The following is a 21406-nucleotide window of genomic DNA, read 5'->3' as shown; positions in this document are numbered from 1 at the left end:
GTACAGGAAGGGAGACGAGCAGGGGTCTGCAGCTGGCTAGATCCAGTGATCTTGGCATGCTTCAGAGTGGCATGAGTAAGGTCTAAAACAGGGGTCTTAAACTAAAATGGAGGCTGGGGATACTTCGAAAAAATCCCGCTAGGGTATGGATCACATTGTTAAATTTAGGCTGAGGTTACACTGCTGACAGGTTTCGTGGCTAAAGTTCGCACTGTATAGCTGTGTTGCTCATAAGTGGTGTTGCATTGCGATGCCTAGTATACTGTAACCCTACAGCCCCTTTTATATACAGTATGATGGCACCATGGGTTCTCTCTCTAGAGTATGATGGCCCCACAGCCTCCTATGTACAGTATAATGGACCCACAGCTCCTCTATAAGGCTATGTGCCCACGCTAGAATGTCCCTGCGGATTTTTTTGCCTGAAAATCCGCGACTTTCGCGGCAAATCCGCACCCGCGGATTTGCCGCATATTTACCGCGGATTTACCGCGGATTTGCCGCGGATTTTGATGCGGATTTCATTTTTTTTTTCCCCCATTCAAAACCAAAAATCCGGACCAAATCTGCACCAAACAATTGACATGCTGCAGATTTTTCCGGATCAAAATCCGCGGCAAATCCGCAGCGGAAAAATCCGCAGCATGGGCACAGCATTTCCAAAATGCCATTGAAATGGCTTGGAAGTGCTGCTGCTGCAGATTTTCGGGAAATCCGCGGCAAATCCGCGGCAAAATCCGCGCAAAATCCGCGCAAAATCCGCAGTGTGGGCACATAGCCTAACACAGTATTATGGTCACATAGCCCGCTATATACAGTATGATAACCCCAGAAGTTTTTCTACATAAAATATGATGGCCCTACAGCTACTCTACATACAGAATAATGGCCCACAGCTATCCTTCATACAGAATAATGGCCTTCCAGCCCCTATGTACCATATGATGGCCACATAGCCCTCTATGTACAGTATAATGCCCCCAGAGCTTCTCTATACCTAGAATGATGGCCTCATAGCCCATTTATGTACAGTATGATGGCATCATAGCCCCTTTATATACAGTACAATGGTCCTACAGTACGATGCGCTCACAGCCCCTATATACAGTATTATACCCTAAAACTGCTCAACACATACAGTATGATGGCCTGCATATTCCCTACATACAGAATGATGCCCCCACAGCCCCTTATAGACTGATGGCTCCACAGCCCTGTACATACAGTTTGATGGCCATCACAGCCACTCTTGCGTACAGAATGATGGCCCACAGACATGATAGATTTAATACATACAATATGGTAGCCTCCATGTACCCCTAAATACAGAATTGTGAATGTGACCTTAAAGCAATATTCACGTCTTGCATACTAACCTTTCTGAGTGCAAATGTCAAATAGAGGAAGTTGCAGTGTTCATATTTTCATGCTAAAACCTGTTTAAAAATGTATCCTGGAATGCTAGGTAAAACATAACATTGAATCCATGAAATTGAATAAAGCAGTTGGAGAAAATTACATCTAAAAGACACACAACCTTCAAAAATGTGGTGCATTTAAATTGTCCTTTCTACTTTTAAAGTGAATCTGTCACCAAGCATTTCCTATCCCATGTGAGAGCATCATAATGTAGTGACAGAGACACTGATTCCATTGACATGTCACTTACTGAACTGTTTGCTGTCATTTTGATAAAATCACTTTTCTTTGCTGCAGATCTAACACTTAGGCCCGTTTCACACGTCAGTGAAAAACACTGACGTTTTTCACTGGCGTGTAAAACACGCACATGTCCCTGCGTGTGCCGTGAATCACGGCACACGTGGGTTGTCTAAGTGCAATCCGGGTTCCGTTCTCCGTGGCCCGTGATTGCACTTAGTAATCAACTCACCTGTGCGCGCTCCCGCTCTCCATGGTGTTGATCGCTCCCGCGGTGCAGCATCCGGCCGGCGCTGACCCCCGCAGCAGCTGCTTCCGGGTCGGCTGTGTCGTGCATCATTAATATGCGCGACAGTAATCAGCCGGCTTAGAAGCAGCAGGGAGAACGGGCTGCAGAGGACATCGCTGGATGCCGGGTGAGTTAACATGTTTGTTATTTTAAAATCACGTTTTTTTCTTTCATGTGTTTCACGGACCACACCACTGCGTGGTCCGTGGAACATCAGTGATGCCAGAAAAAAATGGACATGTCTCCGAGCGGCAATCACGGACACGCGGGTACGCCGCACGGAGACACGTGCAGTGAAAAATCACTGACGTGTGAGCAGACCCATTCATTATAATGGGTCTGCGTATGTCAGTGATTCTGGTACGTATAAAAAAAAGCACAAACGTACCAGAATCACTGACGTGTGAAAGAGGCCTTACATAGAGCTCATGAATATGCTGGACTGCCTGGCAGTACACTAAGTAGTCCTCTAATGATAATCTATTGCTGATTAAACAGTGATTTTATCAAAACTACACTAAGCAGCCCAATAAGTGACACATCGTTGGAATCAGGATTTCTGCCCCTACATCATGCTGCTCTCAGAATAGGTGGCAAAAACCTAGTGACAGGTTCACTTTAACTACTATTACACCTGTTATGAGTAGCTGTACTTTTCGGACATTTATTTGTATTTTTTTTTTACCTTTTCATTTGATAAATAAGGTTGAAGTGTATGTTTAAAGCTGGGCCAGATATTTTTTCTTTCCCTGTTTTTTTATTTGAGGTTTGGGAGGGCAAATGTTGTAACTTTTTGTGCAATTTCTCAGCACTTGGGAGCATTTACAGTGCCTACAAGTAGTATTCAACCCCCTGCAGATTTAGCAGGTTTGATAAGATGCAAATAAGTTAGAGCCTGCAAACTTCAAACAAGAGCAGGATTTATTAACAGATGCATAAATCTTACAAACCAACAAGTTATGTTGCTCAGTTAAATTTTAATAAATTTTCAACATAAAAGTGTGGGTCAATTATTATTCAACCCCTAGGTTTAATATTTTGTGGAATAACCCTTGTTTGCAATTACAGCTAATTATCGTCTTTTATAAGACCTGATTAGGCCGGCACAGGTCTCTGGAGTTATCTTTGCCCACTCCTCCATGCAGATCTTCTCCAAGTTATCTAGGTTCTTTGGGTGTCTCATGTGGACTTTAATCTTGAGCTCCTTCCACAAGTTTTCAATTGGGTTAAGGTCAGAAGACTGACTAGGCCACTGCAACACCTTGATTTTTTCCCTCTTGAACCAGGCCTTGGTTTTCTTGGCTGCGTGCTTTGGGTGGTTGTCTTGTTGGAAGATGAAATGACGACCCATCTTAAGATCCTTGATGGAGGAGCGGAGGTTCTTGGCCAAAATCTCCAGGTAGGCCGTGCTATCCATCTTCCCATGGATGCGGACCAGATGGCCAGGCCCCTTGGCTGAGAAACAGCCCCACAGCATGATGCTGCCACCACCATGCTTGACTGTAGGGATGGTATTCTTGGGGTCGTATGCAGTGCCATCCAGTCTCCAAACGTCACGTGTGTGGTTGGCACCAAAGATCTCGATCTTGGTCTCATCAGACCAGAGAACCTTGAACCAGTCTGTCTCAGAGTCCTCCAAGTGATCATGAGCAAACTGTAGACGAGCCTTGACATGACGCTTTGAAAGTAAAGGTACCTCACGGGCTCGTCTGGAACGGAGATAATTGCGGTGTAGTACGTTACTTATGGTATTGACTGAAACCAATGTCCCCACTGCCATGAGATCTTCCCGGAGCTCCTTCCTTGTTGTCCTTGGGTTAGCCTTGACTCTTCGGACAAGCCTGGCCTCGGCACGGGTGGAAACTTTCAAAGGCTGTCCAGGCCGTGGAAGGCTAACAGTAGTTCCATAAGCCTTCCACTTCCGGATGATGCTCCCAACAGTGGAGACAGGTAGGCCCAACTGCTTGGAAAGGGTTTTGTACCCCTTGCCAGCCTTGTGACCCTCCACGATTTTGTCTCTGATGGCCTTGGAATGCTCCTTTGTCTTTCCCATGTTGACGAAGTATGAGTGCTGTTCACAAGTTTGGGGAGGGTCTTAATTAGTCAGAAAAGGCTGGAAAAAGAGATAATTAATCCAAACATGTGAAGCTCATTGTTCTTTGTGCCTGAAATACTTCTTAATACTTTAGGGGAACCAAACAGAATTCTTGTGGTTTGAGGGGTTGAATAATAAATGACCCTCTGAATAAACTTTTCACAATTTAAAAAAAAAAAATAAAAAGAAAAATAACATTCTTTTTTGCTGCAGTGCATTTCACACTTCCAGGCTGATCTACAGTCCAAATGTCACAATGCCAAGTTAATTCCGAATGTGTAAACCTGCTAAATCTGCAGGGGGTTGAATACTACTTGTAGGCACTGTATTTCCTGAAGGACCGTTTTCTCGTGTTTTCATTTTTCCTCCCATTGTTCCAAGAGCCATAACATATTTTTCTGTTGCTATAGCCATGTGAGAGCTTGTTTTATCATATTATGTAATGGTAAGCAGAAAAAAAAATTCCATGTGAGGCGAAATAGCAAAAAAAAGTGATATTCTGCAATTGTTTTTTGGATTTTTTTTTATTTACAGTTTTCATTTTACCATAAAACTGACCTCTCATTATGATACTCCAGGTATTTTTGATTACATTGATAACAAACGTACAGTTTTTATTTTTCGGCTAAATGGTGAAAAAAATGTCAGTAATTTTGAAAAAAAAAAATTAATTATGTCACGACTTCTCGAAAGCTGTAATTGTGCCGGCCCCGTGCCAGTAGCCGGCGCTGCTCAGGTCCTGGCCTTCAGGGGAGGTGGCTCGAGGATCTTCGGACCCGGGGGTCTCGCGGACACGCCGAATAAATGGGGGGACGTAGATGTACGGGCTGGGCCGTAATATGTTCGTGACGCCACCCACGGTGTGTGGTGAGGTGGGACATCACCGCTGCAATTATGGGGCACCCGGGGAAGATGTTGTACAGCAAGTTGTTAACCCCTCCTTGGGCAGGGATGGTGGCCCCGGGACCCAGTGGCTCGGTGCAGGGGATAGCGACTGCAAGGGGTGCTGGTGTACTCACTGTTAGTAAAACACACAAGTCTCTGGTAAACCAAGGTAGTGGTGGCCGGTGCCGCGGCCGGTTGCATTCAGGGTCCCCCACCCGGCTGGTGGTCTCTATCTCTTTTCCTGCACCTCTTTGTGTAAGGTGGACTTTCCTGGCGTGAAACACAGGAGTCCGCTCCCGGCTGGATGTGGCCTAAGGAGCCGTGCCCGCAGACGCTGGCTCTTGGGATCTATGGGCCCTGGCGGTGACCTCTTATCCCTAATCGGTGGGCTGTTGTCTTCTATGAGGGACTTTGGGTGGGACAGGACCTCTAGTCCTGGCCTCAATCGGTTAATTAACCAGTCCGTTTGTTTCTGGTTTCAGGGTCCGAGTACCCCCCTTTGTTCTACGGTTTCCGGGTCGGTTCCCCGTGTCTGTACCGACGGGCTACAACCCTGTCCCAGTCCACCTCGGTTCCACCGAGCTGTCTTCCTGTCTCCTGCTGACGGAGACCACCGTCTGCCTCCTAGCCAGTGGCACCAGGGCTCCTACCCTGGTACTGTTCAACTTGAACTCTCTGCTGGAGCTACCCTTAGCTCCAGCTCACACTCCTCTCCAAACTGAACTTCAACACTTTCTAAACTGAACTGCTGTTTTTCCCGCCCCAGGCTCTCTAGACCCCTGGGTGGGCGTGTCCCAACCGCCTGGTCACGCCCACTGGTGTGTCTATCTTTCCCTAAGGGGGGGTGACTAGGGTTTTCTGGTTGGCTGTATGTTTCCTAATGAGGGAAGGTGTTATGCAGGGACCTAACTGTGACTACCTGGTTTTGCCAGGGCGTCACACTATGTTTTAAATTTGTGGGATATGGTGCTGTTTAAGGGCTTGTTTTTTCTGTCAAAATCCAGTATTTTTACTGATATTATTTTGGGGTACATACAATGTTTTGATCACATTATTACATTTATTTCGGTTGTTGCTGTGGCCAAAAAACTGCAATTCGGTGGTTTAATTTTTTTCTTGTTATGCTGTTTACAGATCAGATATTTTTTGGACAATAAGGCACAGTCTGAATGTAGCAAGCCGCATGGCGGTTTTGGATGACCTGTGACCTCTTTTTAAATTTATCTAATAAAGTATAAAAAAAATTTCTTATTTGCATTGGTGCTGAGTCCCACATACCCCTCTTTTGCTACCTATCCTGGATCACGGACCAGCCTGTCCGGGGGACTGTGAGCATTCACCACAGCCTGGAAGACATCATATGGGTGAGCTGAAAACCTTTATCTCTACTTCCTTTGATAGTCTGAATGTACCTGGCTCGCTCTGGGGGACGGCGATGGTGGAGAAGGGTAACAGGAGGCGGGAGCAAGGTTGCCACTGCAGGAAAGCGGCAGGAGCGGTGAATATTCATTTCCCGATTAAAGTGAACTAAATATTCACTACCCCCCATGCCAATAATTTCCTCCACCTCTCGGCGCCTATGTTAGTGATAGTAAAAATCTTCACAGTCATTTACTATCACTGATACCGGCACCGAGACGTGGGTGGGATTATGGAATAGGGCAACAGTGGATATTCATTTCCCTTTAATGGATAATGAATGATATTCATTGCTCCTGCCAGTGCTGGCTTCCTCCAGTGGCGACCCTGCTCCTGCCTTCGGCGCACCTGTGACTGTGAGTGCATAGCAGTGAAGCCATGCGCTGCCAGTCACTTACACACCAAAGTCACTTGCCGGCATTAGGAGAGGGCGCGTACCAGGGGAGCGGAGTATAATCATTATTTTTTTATGTGTGCAGCGTAACGGGAGGCATATATACGAGGATGGGCCAGCAATGGGAGACAGAAAGTATATACCAGGATGGGAGACATACTGTATATACCAGTATGAGGGACATATGTACAAGGATGGGGAACATGTATATCAGAAAGGGACAAGCATGGAGGACAGACAAGGGACCCAGGATGATGGACACATATACTAGGATGAAAGACATATAAATGCCAGGATGGGGGGACATGTATACCAGGATAGGCCCAGGATGGGGGACATTAGTACAGAATTGGGGGACATTACCCCCATAATAGTGTGTCATGACCACATTTTTTGTTTCAATTTTTTTTCCCATTTTCCTCCTCTAAAATCTAGGTGCATCTTATGGTCTGGTGCGTCTTATAGTCCAAAAAATACTGTAACTTAATAAGTGCTTAGTATAGAGCATTGGATATATGTGAACTGATCCAAAATGTTCTCTATGACAAAATGCCACTAATCAAAGCTTCAACTCAATCCACAAAACCAAGTCTCCACTCGAGTCCATCAGCTGTTAACCGACATATGGGGGGCTTCCAGTTTACTGGAGCAGAAAGGCCCTGGAATGGTGACATGGCTTCCGGAAAAGAAATCTAGCGAAATCTGTGTTCCTGAATCCAAAAACCACATCCCTTATGAGCCCCATAATGTACCTAAACCACAGTAAGCATCCACGGAAGCTGGATAAACATATAGCTGGAAAGATTTAGGAAAACCTGCACTCGCAGAGGGTTGGACCAGATGGCCTATGAGGTCCCTTCCAACTCTACCATTCTATGATTCTATGTTTGACAATAATGTAGTGAAGAAGCCCACTTATTTTACGGGTACGTGGTTCCAGAAGCATGAGCTGGGCACTACAATGGCAGATTTACAATTTTTACTCTGCAACTTCCATTGCATGTTTGTTTCTGGAAAATGCCCCTAGTGTAAAAAAAATCACAACACCCATAGATGAATTTCCCGAGGGGTGAAAATTCTAATGAGGTCACTTGAGGGGGGCGGTGGGTCTTTTGTTTAGGCACATTAGGGGCTTTGCAAATGGAGTCCTCAAACCATTCTTGAAAAATCTGCAATGCAAAAGTCAAATAGCGATCCTTCCCTCTCGAGCCCTGACATGTTGCTAAACTGCACTGTACCGCTTTATATGGGGTATTGCCACATTCAGCAGAAAATGTGTAACAAACTATGGAGCCTTTTTTTTAGCCATGTCCCATTGTAAAAAATAAAAATTCTCGGGCTAAAACAGTATTATAATGATAAAAATGCAATTATTAGTTATTATTACCTGAGAATGATATACAATTTTCTGACACACCTGTGCTGTCTTTATGCTAATTGGGTCCCTAGATGAATTCATTGAGGGGTACAGTTTGTAAAATGGGGTCACTTGTGGGGGATTTCAGTTGTTACGGCACCTCATGGGCTCTGCCAATGTGACATGGCATGTACAAATCATGAAGTCCAATATGGTGCTCCTTCCCCTCTCAGTTTTGAACTGTACCTCAAAAGTAGTTTCCAATTACATGGAGGGTGTTGCCGTACTGCAAAATTACATAAACTGTATTATCCTTTTTTTTTTATTAGCCCCTATAAAATATAAAACTATGGGCTACAATAATATTTTAGTGAAAAAAATGTAAATTTTTCTTTATTCAACCCCCCAATGTTATAAAATTCGGTGTCACACCTCTGGTGTCAATATGTTAACTGCACCTGTAGATCAATTAATTAATGGGTGTACTTTGTAAAATGGTGTTATTTTTTTTTTGGGGGGGGGGGGGTCTGCTTTTCTGGCATGTCAGGTGCCCTGCCAATGGGACATGGCAACCGCAAACCATTTTAACTAAATCTAAACTCCAATATGGTGCTCCTTCCCTACTGAGATTTGCACTGTGCTTCAAGAGTAGTTTTCGACTACAAATGGGTTATTGGTGAACTCAGGAGTAATTGTATTACGCTATGTAAAAATTTAAACCTTGAGGCCAAAGCAACATTTTAGTGGAAATTTTTATTTTCACAGGTCAGTGTTATACATTTCTTTCAACCACCTAAGAGTTAAAAATGCTCACTACACCCCTAGATTAATTGCTTGAAAGGTTTAGTTTTCGGAATTGGTTCACTTATTGGGGGTTTCTGCTCTTTTGCCATGTCAGGAGCTCTTCAAACATGGTATGGTTTCCGCAGTCTATTCCAGCCGAAATGACGCTCCTTCCCTTTCGAGCCCTGCCGTGCGCCCAAACAGAAGTTTTCCATCACATATGGGGTATTGGTGTATTCAGGAGAAATTGCACAACAGATTGTTTAATCCACTTGTGAAGCAACATTTTGGTGCAAAATGTTAGTGTTTCATTTTTATGGTTCATTGTTATAAAATTCTATGAAACAACTGTGGGTTCAAGGTGTTCACCACAACTCTAAAATTCCTTGAGGTGTGTAGTTTTAAAAATGGGGTCACTTGTGGGGGGGTTCACTATTTAGGCACATCAGGGGCTCTGTAAATGCAACTTAGTGTCCGTTATCTAATCCAGAAAATGTACTGCTCCAAAATTCAAATAATACTCCTATATTATAGTTTTCCAGTACATATGGGTACTCAGGAGAAATTTCACAACACATTTTGGGGTCCATGTTCACCAGTTATCCCATGTGAAAATGCAAAATTTGGGGTTAAAGCAATATTTTTGTGGGAAAAAGTAACATTTTTATTTTTAACATCCGCAAAGGTTTAGTTAATGAATTTATTCAGTGTTCTTTTAGTGCAGTTTTTAACAATGATGTCACTTTTGGGTATTTCTGTCACATAGGCCCCTCAAAGTCACTTCAAATGGGATGTGGTCCGTAAAAAAAAAAAAAATTGTTTTTTTGTTGGAAAAATGATAAATTGCTGTTAAAGATTTAACTCTTCTAACTTCCTAACAAAAAAAATGTATATTTTCAAAATGATGTTAAAGTAAAGTAGACAAGTGGGAAATGTTTTGTGTAAACTATTTTGTGTGACATAACTCTGTTGTTTAATGGCATAAAAATTAAAACTTTGAAAATTGCACAATTTTCACCAAATTTCCGATGTTTTGTTGTGTTGGGGTTTTTTTTTACATTTTTTTTTTATTTTTTTCTACTATTTTTCTGTTTTTAATAGCTGTCTTAGGGGACTTGTACCTGCAATAGTCTGATCACTTATTCTATATAGAACAATACCACAGCATTGCTGTATATACAAGTAGAAGGAATCACCGTTTCCTATGAATGGCAGCCACGGGCTGGATTTCATAGGAGTGCTGTGATGACAAACACAGGGTGTCATCAGACAAGACGTCAGCATTCTGCAGTCACTCTGATGAGGTGGTCAGAAGAGCACATCCCCCTCAGAGCGGAACGCGATAAATGCCACTGTTAGAGATTGACAGAGGCATTTAACAATTTAACAGACATGGGCGAAGTGCCGCTCCACCCACGGCTGTTAGAGGCAGATGAAGACTGAATAATTCAGCCTTCATTTGCAGAGAATGATACAAAATTTGTGAAATCGAGAAAAATTCGCATTGCACTTTGACCAATGTTAGTCAATAAAACAGAACAAATCTTCAATTTTTTTTTTCTCATACCGAACCAGCATGACACAAAGAATTGCAGCGTGCTGTGTTTGGCAGTGTGGCTCAGATCACACCTACCCATACAAGTCTCTGGGTGTGTGCATGTTAACCATCTGACTGCACTTGGATGTCATCTGAGTACAGTGTAATATATGCACAGATAGGCAGTGGAGCAGATGTAGAGATTAATCTCTCCCTCTTTTCCACACCTGTGATCTGACTCTTGCATATGAGAGAATCAGATCACAGTAATATGACACTCGGATCACGCTCGTAGCAGAGTTTGAGCCGAGTGTCGATCGTATCACATCCGATGCTATACACTGGTGTGACCCTGACCTTAGAGTTCGCTCCCACTTGCATATAAAACGGATTAGAGCAATGTGACAAAAAAAAAAAAATCGCATATCTCTCGGACCCATGTTATTTAATGAGTCAGTGCTGATCTACAAGTTTTTCCTCAGCTGTGAATGACCGGAGCATAAAATCGCAGCATGCGGTGTATGACCGTGTATATCGGACAAAATTCGCCAATGTAAGTCTATGGGTGTGAGGAAAAACTGGACATCCCACAGACCATTTCTAAGCCGTTTGTGTTTTACGGATACATTACCTTTCTGTAGCATAAAACGCTGTAAACGATTGTAGAATAATAGTTACTGAGAAAAAAATTCATGTGATATGGATGGCATACGGATGCTAGGCAAAAAAATAATTACGCACTTGCATGACATATGGAATACCAAACAGATTTCAATTCATCTCATTTCTCTGGATGAAAATCAGACTGATTATTTATATGCAAGTGCTAGCGAGCCCTGCATACAATGCGTTTTTATTGCGTTTTTATAAATGTATTTTTTAGTGCGGTTTTATCACAAAAGTGCAGCCAAGTTAATGACATTCCTAATTTTTTGTGCACATGGTTTTTTCCCTTGCAGATTTGATGCAGAAATAAATCGGAAGCATCTCAATTCTTTCAGCCTTTTGACAGCGTTTTTCCACCCCAGAATCATTAGAAAACATATGGAAAAATGCATCAAAAAACACTAAAATCATGGCCAAATGTTATGATCTGGAACCATGGAAGATCACAATAGATCATTGGCAAAAAAGGTGACAAGAGCATTGGCAACTAATCTGGCCGCCATCCCCTTACTAACCATCAACACTAGAAGTAGCTGAGGGGTGAACTAACATCCTATGCACCGCGAACCCAGCCGGAGAACTAGCTAACCTAACGGAAGGAAAGATGAATAACTCTCTGCCTCAGAAGTAGACCGCAAAAGGTATAGCAAGCCCCCCCACATTAAAAGACTACGGTGATATAGGAAAACACAATACACAGATGGATGATAGGATTAGCAAAGGTGAGGCCCCATTGACTAAATAGGAAAGGATAGGAAAGGGGCTGATGGTGGCCAGAGAAAAACCCTACAAAAATCCAAATACCTGATAGTACAAAAAGTCCTCAGATCGTACGATCTGAACTCCGTCCTATATCAGGTGCTCTTGTCAAACCAATGAACAGAAAACAGGAACAATTACAAATTCAAGAAGCAACAAATACATGGACTTATAGGAGCAAAGCTCCAAACATAGCTGCAGGGAGCTTTCCAGCTAAGCAACAGAGAGGGAAGATTCCTGCATGCAAATAAACTGACAATAACCACAGCAAATGACAAACCCAGATAAGAACAGAAGAACAAAACATCTTAAGAAAGAACCAAGCACTTATCTGGGGAAGATGTGGTCTGGAGCAAGATGAGAATGCTGGTAACTAAAGAACAAATGAGAACCGTCTCAGACTGCCTGCAGACCAAGGTTTAAATAGGCAGAGAGTTAGCAATGGAAACGCCCATTGCTCCAGCACACCTGGTCTCTGTCCAAACCATTTCTGGCCACAAGAGGGAGCCACACAGCTGCAAAAGCATAACTGACATTCACAACAGCCAAAACACTCAGCAAAAACACGTTTTTTTTCTGCCAAGAGATGCAGATTTGGTGCAGAAGTTCCTGCAACCAAATACTCAGCATACGCATATAGCCTAACTGGTGTTTTTAACATTAAGGTCTTGCTCCCACTAGCGTATATATCTTCACTCCAATACTCATCCCAAAAAGTGAGACGAGTGTCAAGTGTGTGTTGACACTGCTGGTGCCCCCGGACTTTGCGGTCAGTGAGGTCCTGGATGGTCCCCTCACTGTGCAGATTTTATCAGGTCTGCCTGGAGCGTTTGCCTGACCTAGGTCTCTGTACCTCGTCGGTGCTATGGTTCCAAGAGTACTCCACCGTACTCCTTCGGCAACTACACGCCTGCGCCTGACAGGTCACTGTTACACACTCCCGTCAGTACCGTTATGTCTGTCTCCTTTCACTTCCACTTACTAACTGTCTGACCCCCTCCTCCTCCCTGGCTGTCATCTAGTGCACTGGATCGGCTCCACCCCTAGGCCATCCATTGGGTCCAACCCTAGTCTGTCACCAGTCCTTGGGGAAGGGAAAAACAGGGATTATTTATGTGTTTTGGTGTTACCGGCACTGGTCTTCCAGGTTCCTGGGGGTAGGCCCTACATCTTTGACAGGATACAGTACCTTGTAGCTCCTGATGGCTTCATGGGCGCTACAGCATCAAGCCCTGGTGTTAGTAATGGAAAGGTATCTATCAGACACCCCAATTACTGCGGTAACACTTTACTACGATAAATACTTTATTTTAACAATGCAGGTCTGTGATAGTCCAAGGACTAAAATAAATGAAATAATATGTAAATGATGCTGCAGGAAACTTCTTGCTTGTACAATCCTGGCATGCTTAGTACTTTCCCTTAACCTACCATAGCACAATACACCTTAAGAATGCAAGATGTTGCCGCCTGGCTAAGCAAAGTATATACAGTATTTCAATTGCGGCATTATCGATAGGGCATTCATATCGAAGAGGGTTTTTCCTTTTGGCATACACAGGGTATGAGTCTTTTTTTTTCCCTATTGTTTATTCTCCATGCAGAAAAGCATAATCTACCAAGATATTTTATGCAGATAGACACTATAAAAAAGGTCTACCATTCTACACATTGTTTTTTGCTTCTTTTGGCAATGTAACTTACTATATGCCAATACCTTGGAATACGGTGCTAATCGTAGCCCTAAATTACTATTGTGAAAAGTCATGCCATGAAGTTTCTCCTTCACTGCTGATCCATATAGGTTATGTAAGACATTATCTGTTTACATACTGTCTATTTGAAGCTCATTTGCTTACTTTTCATAGTAACAAAGGTCTGATCCAGCTAAAAGGATCATGCAAAACCCCAAAGTGAGCTACATCATCCTCATCATGTATAGCTTATGTGATTACCACGGGCATTATAGAAATTGCCGTAGATCTGTCTTAAGTAGACGCTAGACCAATCTTTACTTGGATTAAGACTTCTGACTCTGTTTACACCACTTAATGTGCCATATGTAAGTAAAGGCACTGAAATAGTCATATGTCCTAAAATACTGTAGCTCCAGACTGCATTGTTTATATAAAGGGAAACACAAAACACTAAATGAGTAATGATTTAGTAGTCGGATACAGGCCTGTAGCAAAGAATGCTCAAGTGGATACCCTCATAGAAATGCTGTCCAATGAATTACATTTTTATGGTAACTGACTAAACTTTAAAAGTGGATGTGTTGTGTTTTTCTGACCATACCGGGGATTTATTTCCTAACTACGAGCACCTCAATCTCCCACAGTGTGCATGCCATTGCTTCAATTTATTTATTTTAACTTTAAAAGTGGACCATGTTAAACTGAACATATAATAGAATAGTGGCTACAGATCTGAATATTTTTTTAATTTCTTATCTTTAAAACCTTCTTCTTTAAAAATCTTTTAAACTTTATATGCTAATTTTCAGTAACACTAAGTGGTCGTTATCAAAGATTCTTGAATGGTGGCATTTATTTTTTCCCTTGTATGACATTGATCAGTTATAAGCAGTGGCATCCTGCAGGTGGGAAAAAAGGAATATGCCCCTAGAGAAGCTTAATGTTATATGGAAAGACATGTAATGACACACAGCCATGCTCTCCTCACCAATCTAACTTCAAGGGATTACTGTGTAGTGAGAGGAGAGAAGGGCTGTGTGTCTTTACAAACACTTCTTGCAGCTTTCCTCACACAGCAGTCAGTGTGGGTGGGGAGGGAGTAAAGTAGAGCTAACAGTGCTGTGACATGATAAGTGCAAGAGGTGTTTGTGATGACACATAGTCCTGCTCTCCTTCTTCTGCACATAATCACTAATTGTTAGATCTTCTGTGTGACCTGGATGTACACATCAAGTTTTGCATATCACATAGAAAGTTGATTCTGACTGACCTCCAGAATCTTATTGCTGACTTCAAGGCTTAGCCTTTTTCTAACACTCTACTGACATGTCTCTTAATTTGGTTAATTTGGTTTCTCTGTAAATCTACAAATAATAAAGGGACTTTTTTTTTATCCAGCAGAGCTGCCAACATGGACCTTCTTCTAAACAACAAGAAGACTCCAAAAAAGAGCATGGCTCCATGGACCAGGAGCGGAAGCTGAAGCAGTACTTGCAAGATGAGAGGATTGCACTTTTCTTACAGAATGAAGAGTTCATGAGAGAACTTCAGAGAAACAGGGAATTTCTCCTTGCACTTGAAAGAGGTAAAAAAAAAAATCTTTAAATTATAACATCAAAGCACAGTCGACTCTGCAGGGAAGAAATCCGTAAAAAAAAGTCCCTATGGAACCTAGTTTAATTAGAGTAGTAGTTATTACAAGGTCATCTGTAAGGAAATATACATAAACCATTTTTGTCTCTAAACTTGAGATAGTGCTGAGCTCTTTCTCAAGGAAGCAGGCTGAGAATGTTATTCTGTAATTTTGTTTGTGCTAATCTGTGAACGGCCCTCACACATTGAAGGGAAACATGACTATCTATGTACTGTAACATACAAATGCTATTCCTATAGACCTCATCTGAAGCAAAAGAACATTTCTGCAAAGAATGCTTTCAAATATTGTTATCTTTTAACAAAATGCAAAGTGAATGGACAAAAGAGAAATCTAAATCAAAGCAATAATTGTTGTAACCACACTTTGTCTTCAAAACCGCATCAGTTCTTCTAGGTACATTTTCACAAAGTCAAATAAATCTTTTAGGATTGACACAGTCATTAAACGGAATCTGTCACCAGGTTTTTGCTACCTCATCTGAGTGAAGCATAATGTAGGGAAAGACACCCTGATTCCAACAATGTATCACTTAGTTTACAGGGGGCAGCAGTTGTGTCATAATCAGAGTTCTTCCATGTAGCAAAGCTCAAAAATCTGACCCTTGTCACACCACAGCTCTTTGTATATATTGTCTATTGAAGGTGAGGTGCTCTTATCACAGGAGGGGACAACTCATCACAGCAATGATAATGCCTTAGTGATAAAGCCTTCACTATAAGTAAACAAAAGCACACAGCTTAACCCCTTCACGACCATGGACGGATATATCAGTCATGGAGCTTGTCCCGTTAAGCCCCGCTCCCTGCCGCGGGCAGGCGGCGGCGGTCGGCACACATGTCAGCTGTTTTGAACAGCTGACATGTGTGCCTGCTAGCCGCGGGTGGAATCGCTTCCACCCGCGGCCCTTAACCCCTTAAATCTTGCTGGCAAAATCTCGCAGCAAGATCTAAATGCGCGCGGCCATGTTTTTTACTTACCGCCGCCCCCACCGGAAGTCACGTGCGTTATCACGTGACTATCGGTGGTTGCCATCGTAGCACAGGGTCATGTGATGACGCCTGCAGCTATGATGTTTCACTTTCGTTTTCCCTCGGCCGAGAGCAGAGGGAAAAACAAAGTGACTGAATCTGCTGTTTACAGCTGTATAGCTGTGATCAGCAGATAGATAATAGCGATCGGATTGCTGATCGCTATAGCCCCCTAGGGGGACTGGTAAAATTAAAAAAAAAGTAAAAAAAAAAGTAAAAAAAAAATAAAAAAAACCCAAAAAACTTAAAAGTTCAAATCACTTCCCTTTCTCCCCATTGAAAATTAAAGGGTTAAAAAATATACACATATTTGGTATCGCCGCGTTCAGAAATGCCCGATCTATCAAAATATAAAATCAATTAATCTGATTGGTAAACGGCGTAGTGGCAAAAAAATTCCAAATGCCAAAATTACGTTTTTTGGTCGCCGCAAGTTTTACGCAAAATGCATTAACAGGCTATCAAAATGTAGCATCTGCGCAAAAATGGTACCATTATAAACGTCAGCTCGAGACGCAAAAAAATAAGCCGTCACTGAGCCATAGATCCCAAAAAATAAGAAAGCTACGCGTTTCGTAAAATGGCACAAAACGTGCGCCACATTAATTGGACAAACTTGTGAATTTTTTTTAACCCCTTAGATACAAGTAAACCTATACATGTTTGGTGTCTACAAACTCGCACCGACCTCAGGCATCATACCCACACATCAGTTTTACCATATAGTGAACACCGTGAATAAAACATCCCAAAAACTATTGTGCCATCACATTTTTTTTGCAATTTTTCCGCATTTGGAATTTTTTTGCTGTTTTCCAGTACACCATATGGTAAAACTTATGGTTTCATTTAAAAGTACAACTTGTCCCGCAAAAAACAAGCCCTCATATGGCAAGATTGACGGAAAAATAAAAAAGTTACGGCTCTCGGAAGAAGGGGAGCAAAAAACAAAAACGGAAAGTGCCCCGGGGCTGAAGGGGTTAATAAATCACACATTCCTGAAATCTTTGTACGACAGGGTCCTTCTCCCATATCACACAATTAACAGAGTGAGCGATGGCTGTACAATCCAAAGAGCATTTATTCTAAGCAAATCAAATGGTCCCTAACATAATCCACCATACAGAGGATAAAAAACATGAATATAGTCCAGTAAGCGATAAATGTCCAGGTCTCTTTGAGGAGCCGCATCTTCAGCTCTGAGGATCAATCTTCAAGTTCTCCAACAGACTGACTCATCCAACAGACTAACTCATCCCCACAGGTAAGCAAAGAAGTTAGGTGGATTGTAGGCCCCCTCGCCCACACTTAGGGACAGAAGTGCTTCAAGGAGATATAACCCTGCAGACAATACAATGTACACACAAGCAATACAAATAATGGACAGTGAACCACGCCTAAACATTAACCCACACAAAATGGTACATAACCCACAATATCCCACCATCACAACCTCTCCCTCCTTCTTAATAAGTGAGTATGCCATGACGTCTACACAGACCTCTGGCCATCTCACTTATGTTGCTCAGCTGTGGATAGTCTATGGTTCTTCTTGCTGGGACAGTCTGTCAGCATTCTGGTGTTGGCTCTCATGCTTGTATTGGATGGATGGAGAAGCTGTAGATAGTCCCTTGTACAGCGGTAGGGTTGGAAGGACAAGCTTCCCTTTGTGTCCTCCTTCACTCAGACTGTGTTTCCTGCACCCACAAATCGGCATTGTAGATCTCCCACATCATTTCCTAGGAGAATATCTGCAGGCAGGCCGCTCATCACCCCAACCACACATTGCTTGACCCCAAAGCCAAAGTCCAGATCTACAGTCGCCTTTGGGATATTCCTCCTTTGTCCTTCAGCCAATTCAATAACAATTTACACCAATATCTCATGATTTTTTACTCATGAGATGCCCAGAGTATAATGATGCAAAATAAAGAACTCGATAAACATTTTTTGGATAAAATAACAAACTTTATTGAATACAAAAATTATTAAAATAAAATAGGGAACCACACCTATGAAGGACGGTTGATATGCCCCCTATCTAAGTAGCTATAGGTATATTGTCTGATGCTACCCCTTTAATTGTTTATATTTTTAAGTGCTATATACATAGAAATCAATTCTGGTTAATATATAATCTTCACATATTTTCTTGTATCTATGCTGAAAGAATTACATGATACTGATATAACTGTCGGAAAGATTCTTTGGGAATTATCCCTATTGAACACTCCTTACTGCATCAGTCCGATTTTTATCAGCATAAAACTATCTATTACCAAATGCAGTGAGTGCATAAATCACTACCGACAGCCATATCAATTCAAGAAATCGGACCATCACCCAAAAATGACCTGGTATCACCTTTTAGTGCATAATCTATCATGGGGTACCAGACTAATCAGCATGCTGACAGAACCAAAGGCGATTTCTCAACAAATAAATCAATATATGAGGATCGCTATCAAAAACAAGGTTGCTGAATTGGGTTTTAATCTTTATTAAACTAAGACGATTCTCTCTCTATAAAGTCTCCATGGGCGTGTCAAATGACTAATGTGAAAGTTATTATTTCACATAAGTGGTAATGCAATATTCGCAAATTATTTATACAGGTTGTAAAAAAAAATGTTTAAAAAATATTTATAGTTGCACAGAACCACTAATGTGATCCCACTAGATGACATTATTAAACTAAATATATTTTGTTGCAAAAATCTATCACTATTAGTACCGCACATGTGTGCTGTCGGCTGTCAGTAAATTGAACACAGCCACATGGAGAGTGAAAAATCCCTATTCAATGCATCACATCAAATGCCGCTAATCAAAGCTCCCCTGTTTGTAGCGATCCACATTACATGTAACTAAATACCACACCTATTAGAGATCTTTTTAGTGCTTATGTGTGATTATAAGCTTGGTGTTACCAGGTTAAGAGACTTGCTGAGCACAATAGTGCTTGGATCAGATATACTGTATAAGTCTCTTAATCGGTCAGTGCATATACGTGCAGTCAACCATATTGGAAGGAGCACATCAGGCAAAATGAGACATTACCTTAGCGTGGGGCAGCCCGTCCTTCCACCTAAAAATGACCTGGTATCACCTTTTAGTGCATAATCTATCATGGGGTACAGACTAATCAGCATGCTGACAGAACCAAAGGCGATTTTTCAACAACTAAATCAATATATGAGGATCGCTATCAAAAACAAGGTTGCTGAATTGGGTTTTAATCTTTATTAAACTAAGACGATTCTCTCTCTATAAAGTCTCCATGGGCGTGTCAAATGACTAATGTGAAAGTTATTATTTCACATAAGCGGTAATGCAATATTCGCAAATTATTTATACAGGTTGTAAAAAAATTTTTTTAAAAAATATTTATAGTTGCACAGAACCACTAATGTGATCCCACTAGATGACATTATTAAACTAAATATATTTTGTTGCAAAAATCTATCACTATTAGTACCGCACATGTGTGCTGTCGGCTGTCAGTAAATTGAACACAGCCACATGGAGAGTGAAAATCCCTATTCAATGCATCACATCAAATGCCGCTAATCAAAGCTCCCCTGTTTGTAGCGATCCACATTACATGTAACTAAATACCACACCTATTAGAGATCTTTTTAGTGCTTATGTGTGATCATAAGCTTGGTGTGTTACCAGGTTAAGAGACTTGCTGAGCACAATAGTGCTTGGATCAGATATATAAGTCTCTTAATCGGTCAGTGCATATACGTGCAGTCAACCATATTGCAAGGAGCATATCAGGCAAAATGAGACATTACCTTAGCGTGGGGCAGCCCGTCCTTCCACCTGACGTACGTTTCGCAAGCGCTTCTTCAAAAGGAGGCGTGTGTCAAGGTGGGGGGACGCTGCAGAAGATATACGTACTCACAATCAATCCAAATCAACCATTCGTTCAGCAGACCAATGAGTATCCTGAAGTGATGACAGGCTCTTTGTTAGCGCATGCCGTAGTCTCTGCCATTCTCATTAAATAAGACTTGCCGGCTGCGCGCCCTGGATCGCATACATAGAACGCATATAGATCCATAAGGCACATAGCCAGAAAGTAAGAGCGGCATTGAACCATGCATGCGTTGGGCCAGTCCAGGATCTCTATAGAACGGACACATATTTTATGAACTTGCAAATATTGACATGCTTTCAATACACAATTGCGCTCACACAGTGCATCCCAAAATATTATCCATAATTTTATCATCTGTCACTAAATAAATAAATACATATCATTATGGAATGCTGCTGTGTGAGGCGCATACATATTTTAATTTTAGCATAATCACCCATTCGCACAAGTACTATTGTGCTCAGCAAGTCTCTTAACCTGGTAACACCAAGCTTATGATCACACATAAGCACTAAAAAGATCTCTAATAGGTGTGGTATTTAGTTACATGTAATGTGGATCGCTACAAACAGGGGAGCTTTGATTAGCGGCATTTGATGTGATGCATTGAATAGGGATTTTTCACTCTCCATGTGGCTGTGTTCAATTTACTGACAGCCGACAGCACACATGTGCGGTACTAATAGTGATAGATTTTTGCAACAAAATATATTTAGTTTAATAATGTCATCTAGTGGGATCACATTAGTGGTTCTGTGCAACTATAAATATTTTTTTAAATTTTTTTTTTACAACCTGTATAAATAATTTGCGAATATTGCATTACCGCTTATGTGAAATAATAACTTTCACATTAGTCATTTGACACGCCCATGGAGACTTTATAGAGAGAGAATCGTCTTAGTTTAATAAAGATTAAAACCCAATTCAGCAACCTTGTTTTTGATAGCGATCCTCATATATTGATTTATTTGTTGAAAAATCGCCTTTGGTTCTGTCAGCATGCTGATTAGTCTGGTACCCCATGATAGATTATGCACTAAAAGGTGATACCAGGTCATTTTTGGGTGATGGTCCGATTTTTTTAATTGATATGGCTGTCGGTAGTGATTTATGCACTCACTGCATTTGGTAATGGATAGTTTTATGCTGATAAAAATCGGACTGATGCAGTAAGGAGTGTTCAATAGGGATAATTCCCAAAGAATCTTTCCGACAGTTATATCAGTATCATGTAATTCTTTCAGCATAGATACAAGAAAATATGTGAAGATTATATATTAACCAGAATTAAT

At 41.7% G+C, this 21406-nt stretch overlaps 1 protein-coding gene across 3 annotated transcripts in view; it reads left to right on the top strand.

Moving 5' to 3' along the window:
• The window catches only part of CUEDC1 (CUE domain containing 1), a 217816-nt gene that overhangs the window by 120263 nt on the left and 76147 nt on the right, over window positions 1–21406 (top strand). For 2 of the 3 annotated variants that reach the window (XM_075335836.1, XM_075335837.1), the window contains one exon: window positions 14939–15125. In XM_075335836.1, coding sequence (XP_075191951.1) covers window positions 14939–15125 — 187 coding nt within the window. The remainder of the gene's footprint in view (window positions 1–14938; window positions 15126–21406) is intronic. The other variant, XM_075335838.1, reaches the window with a different exon arrangement.

The sequence above is a fragment of the Anomaloglossus baeobatrachus genome, chromosome 2 (genome assembly GCF_048569485.1).
Source record: "Anomaloglossus baeobatrachus isolate aAnoBae1 chromosome 2, aAnoBae1.hap1, whole genome shotgun sequence".
NCBI classification, from domain to species: domain Eukaryota; kingdom Metazoa; phylum Chordata; class Amphibia; order Anura; family Aromobatidae; genus Anomaloglossus; species Anomaloglossus baeobatrachus.
The sequence above is the reverse complement of the archived record's forward strand: the minus strand, read 5'-3'. Positions and strand labels throughout refer to the sequence as shown.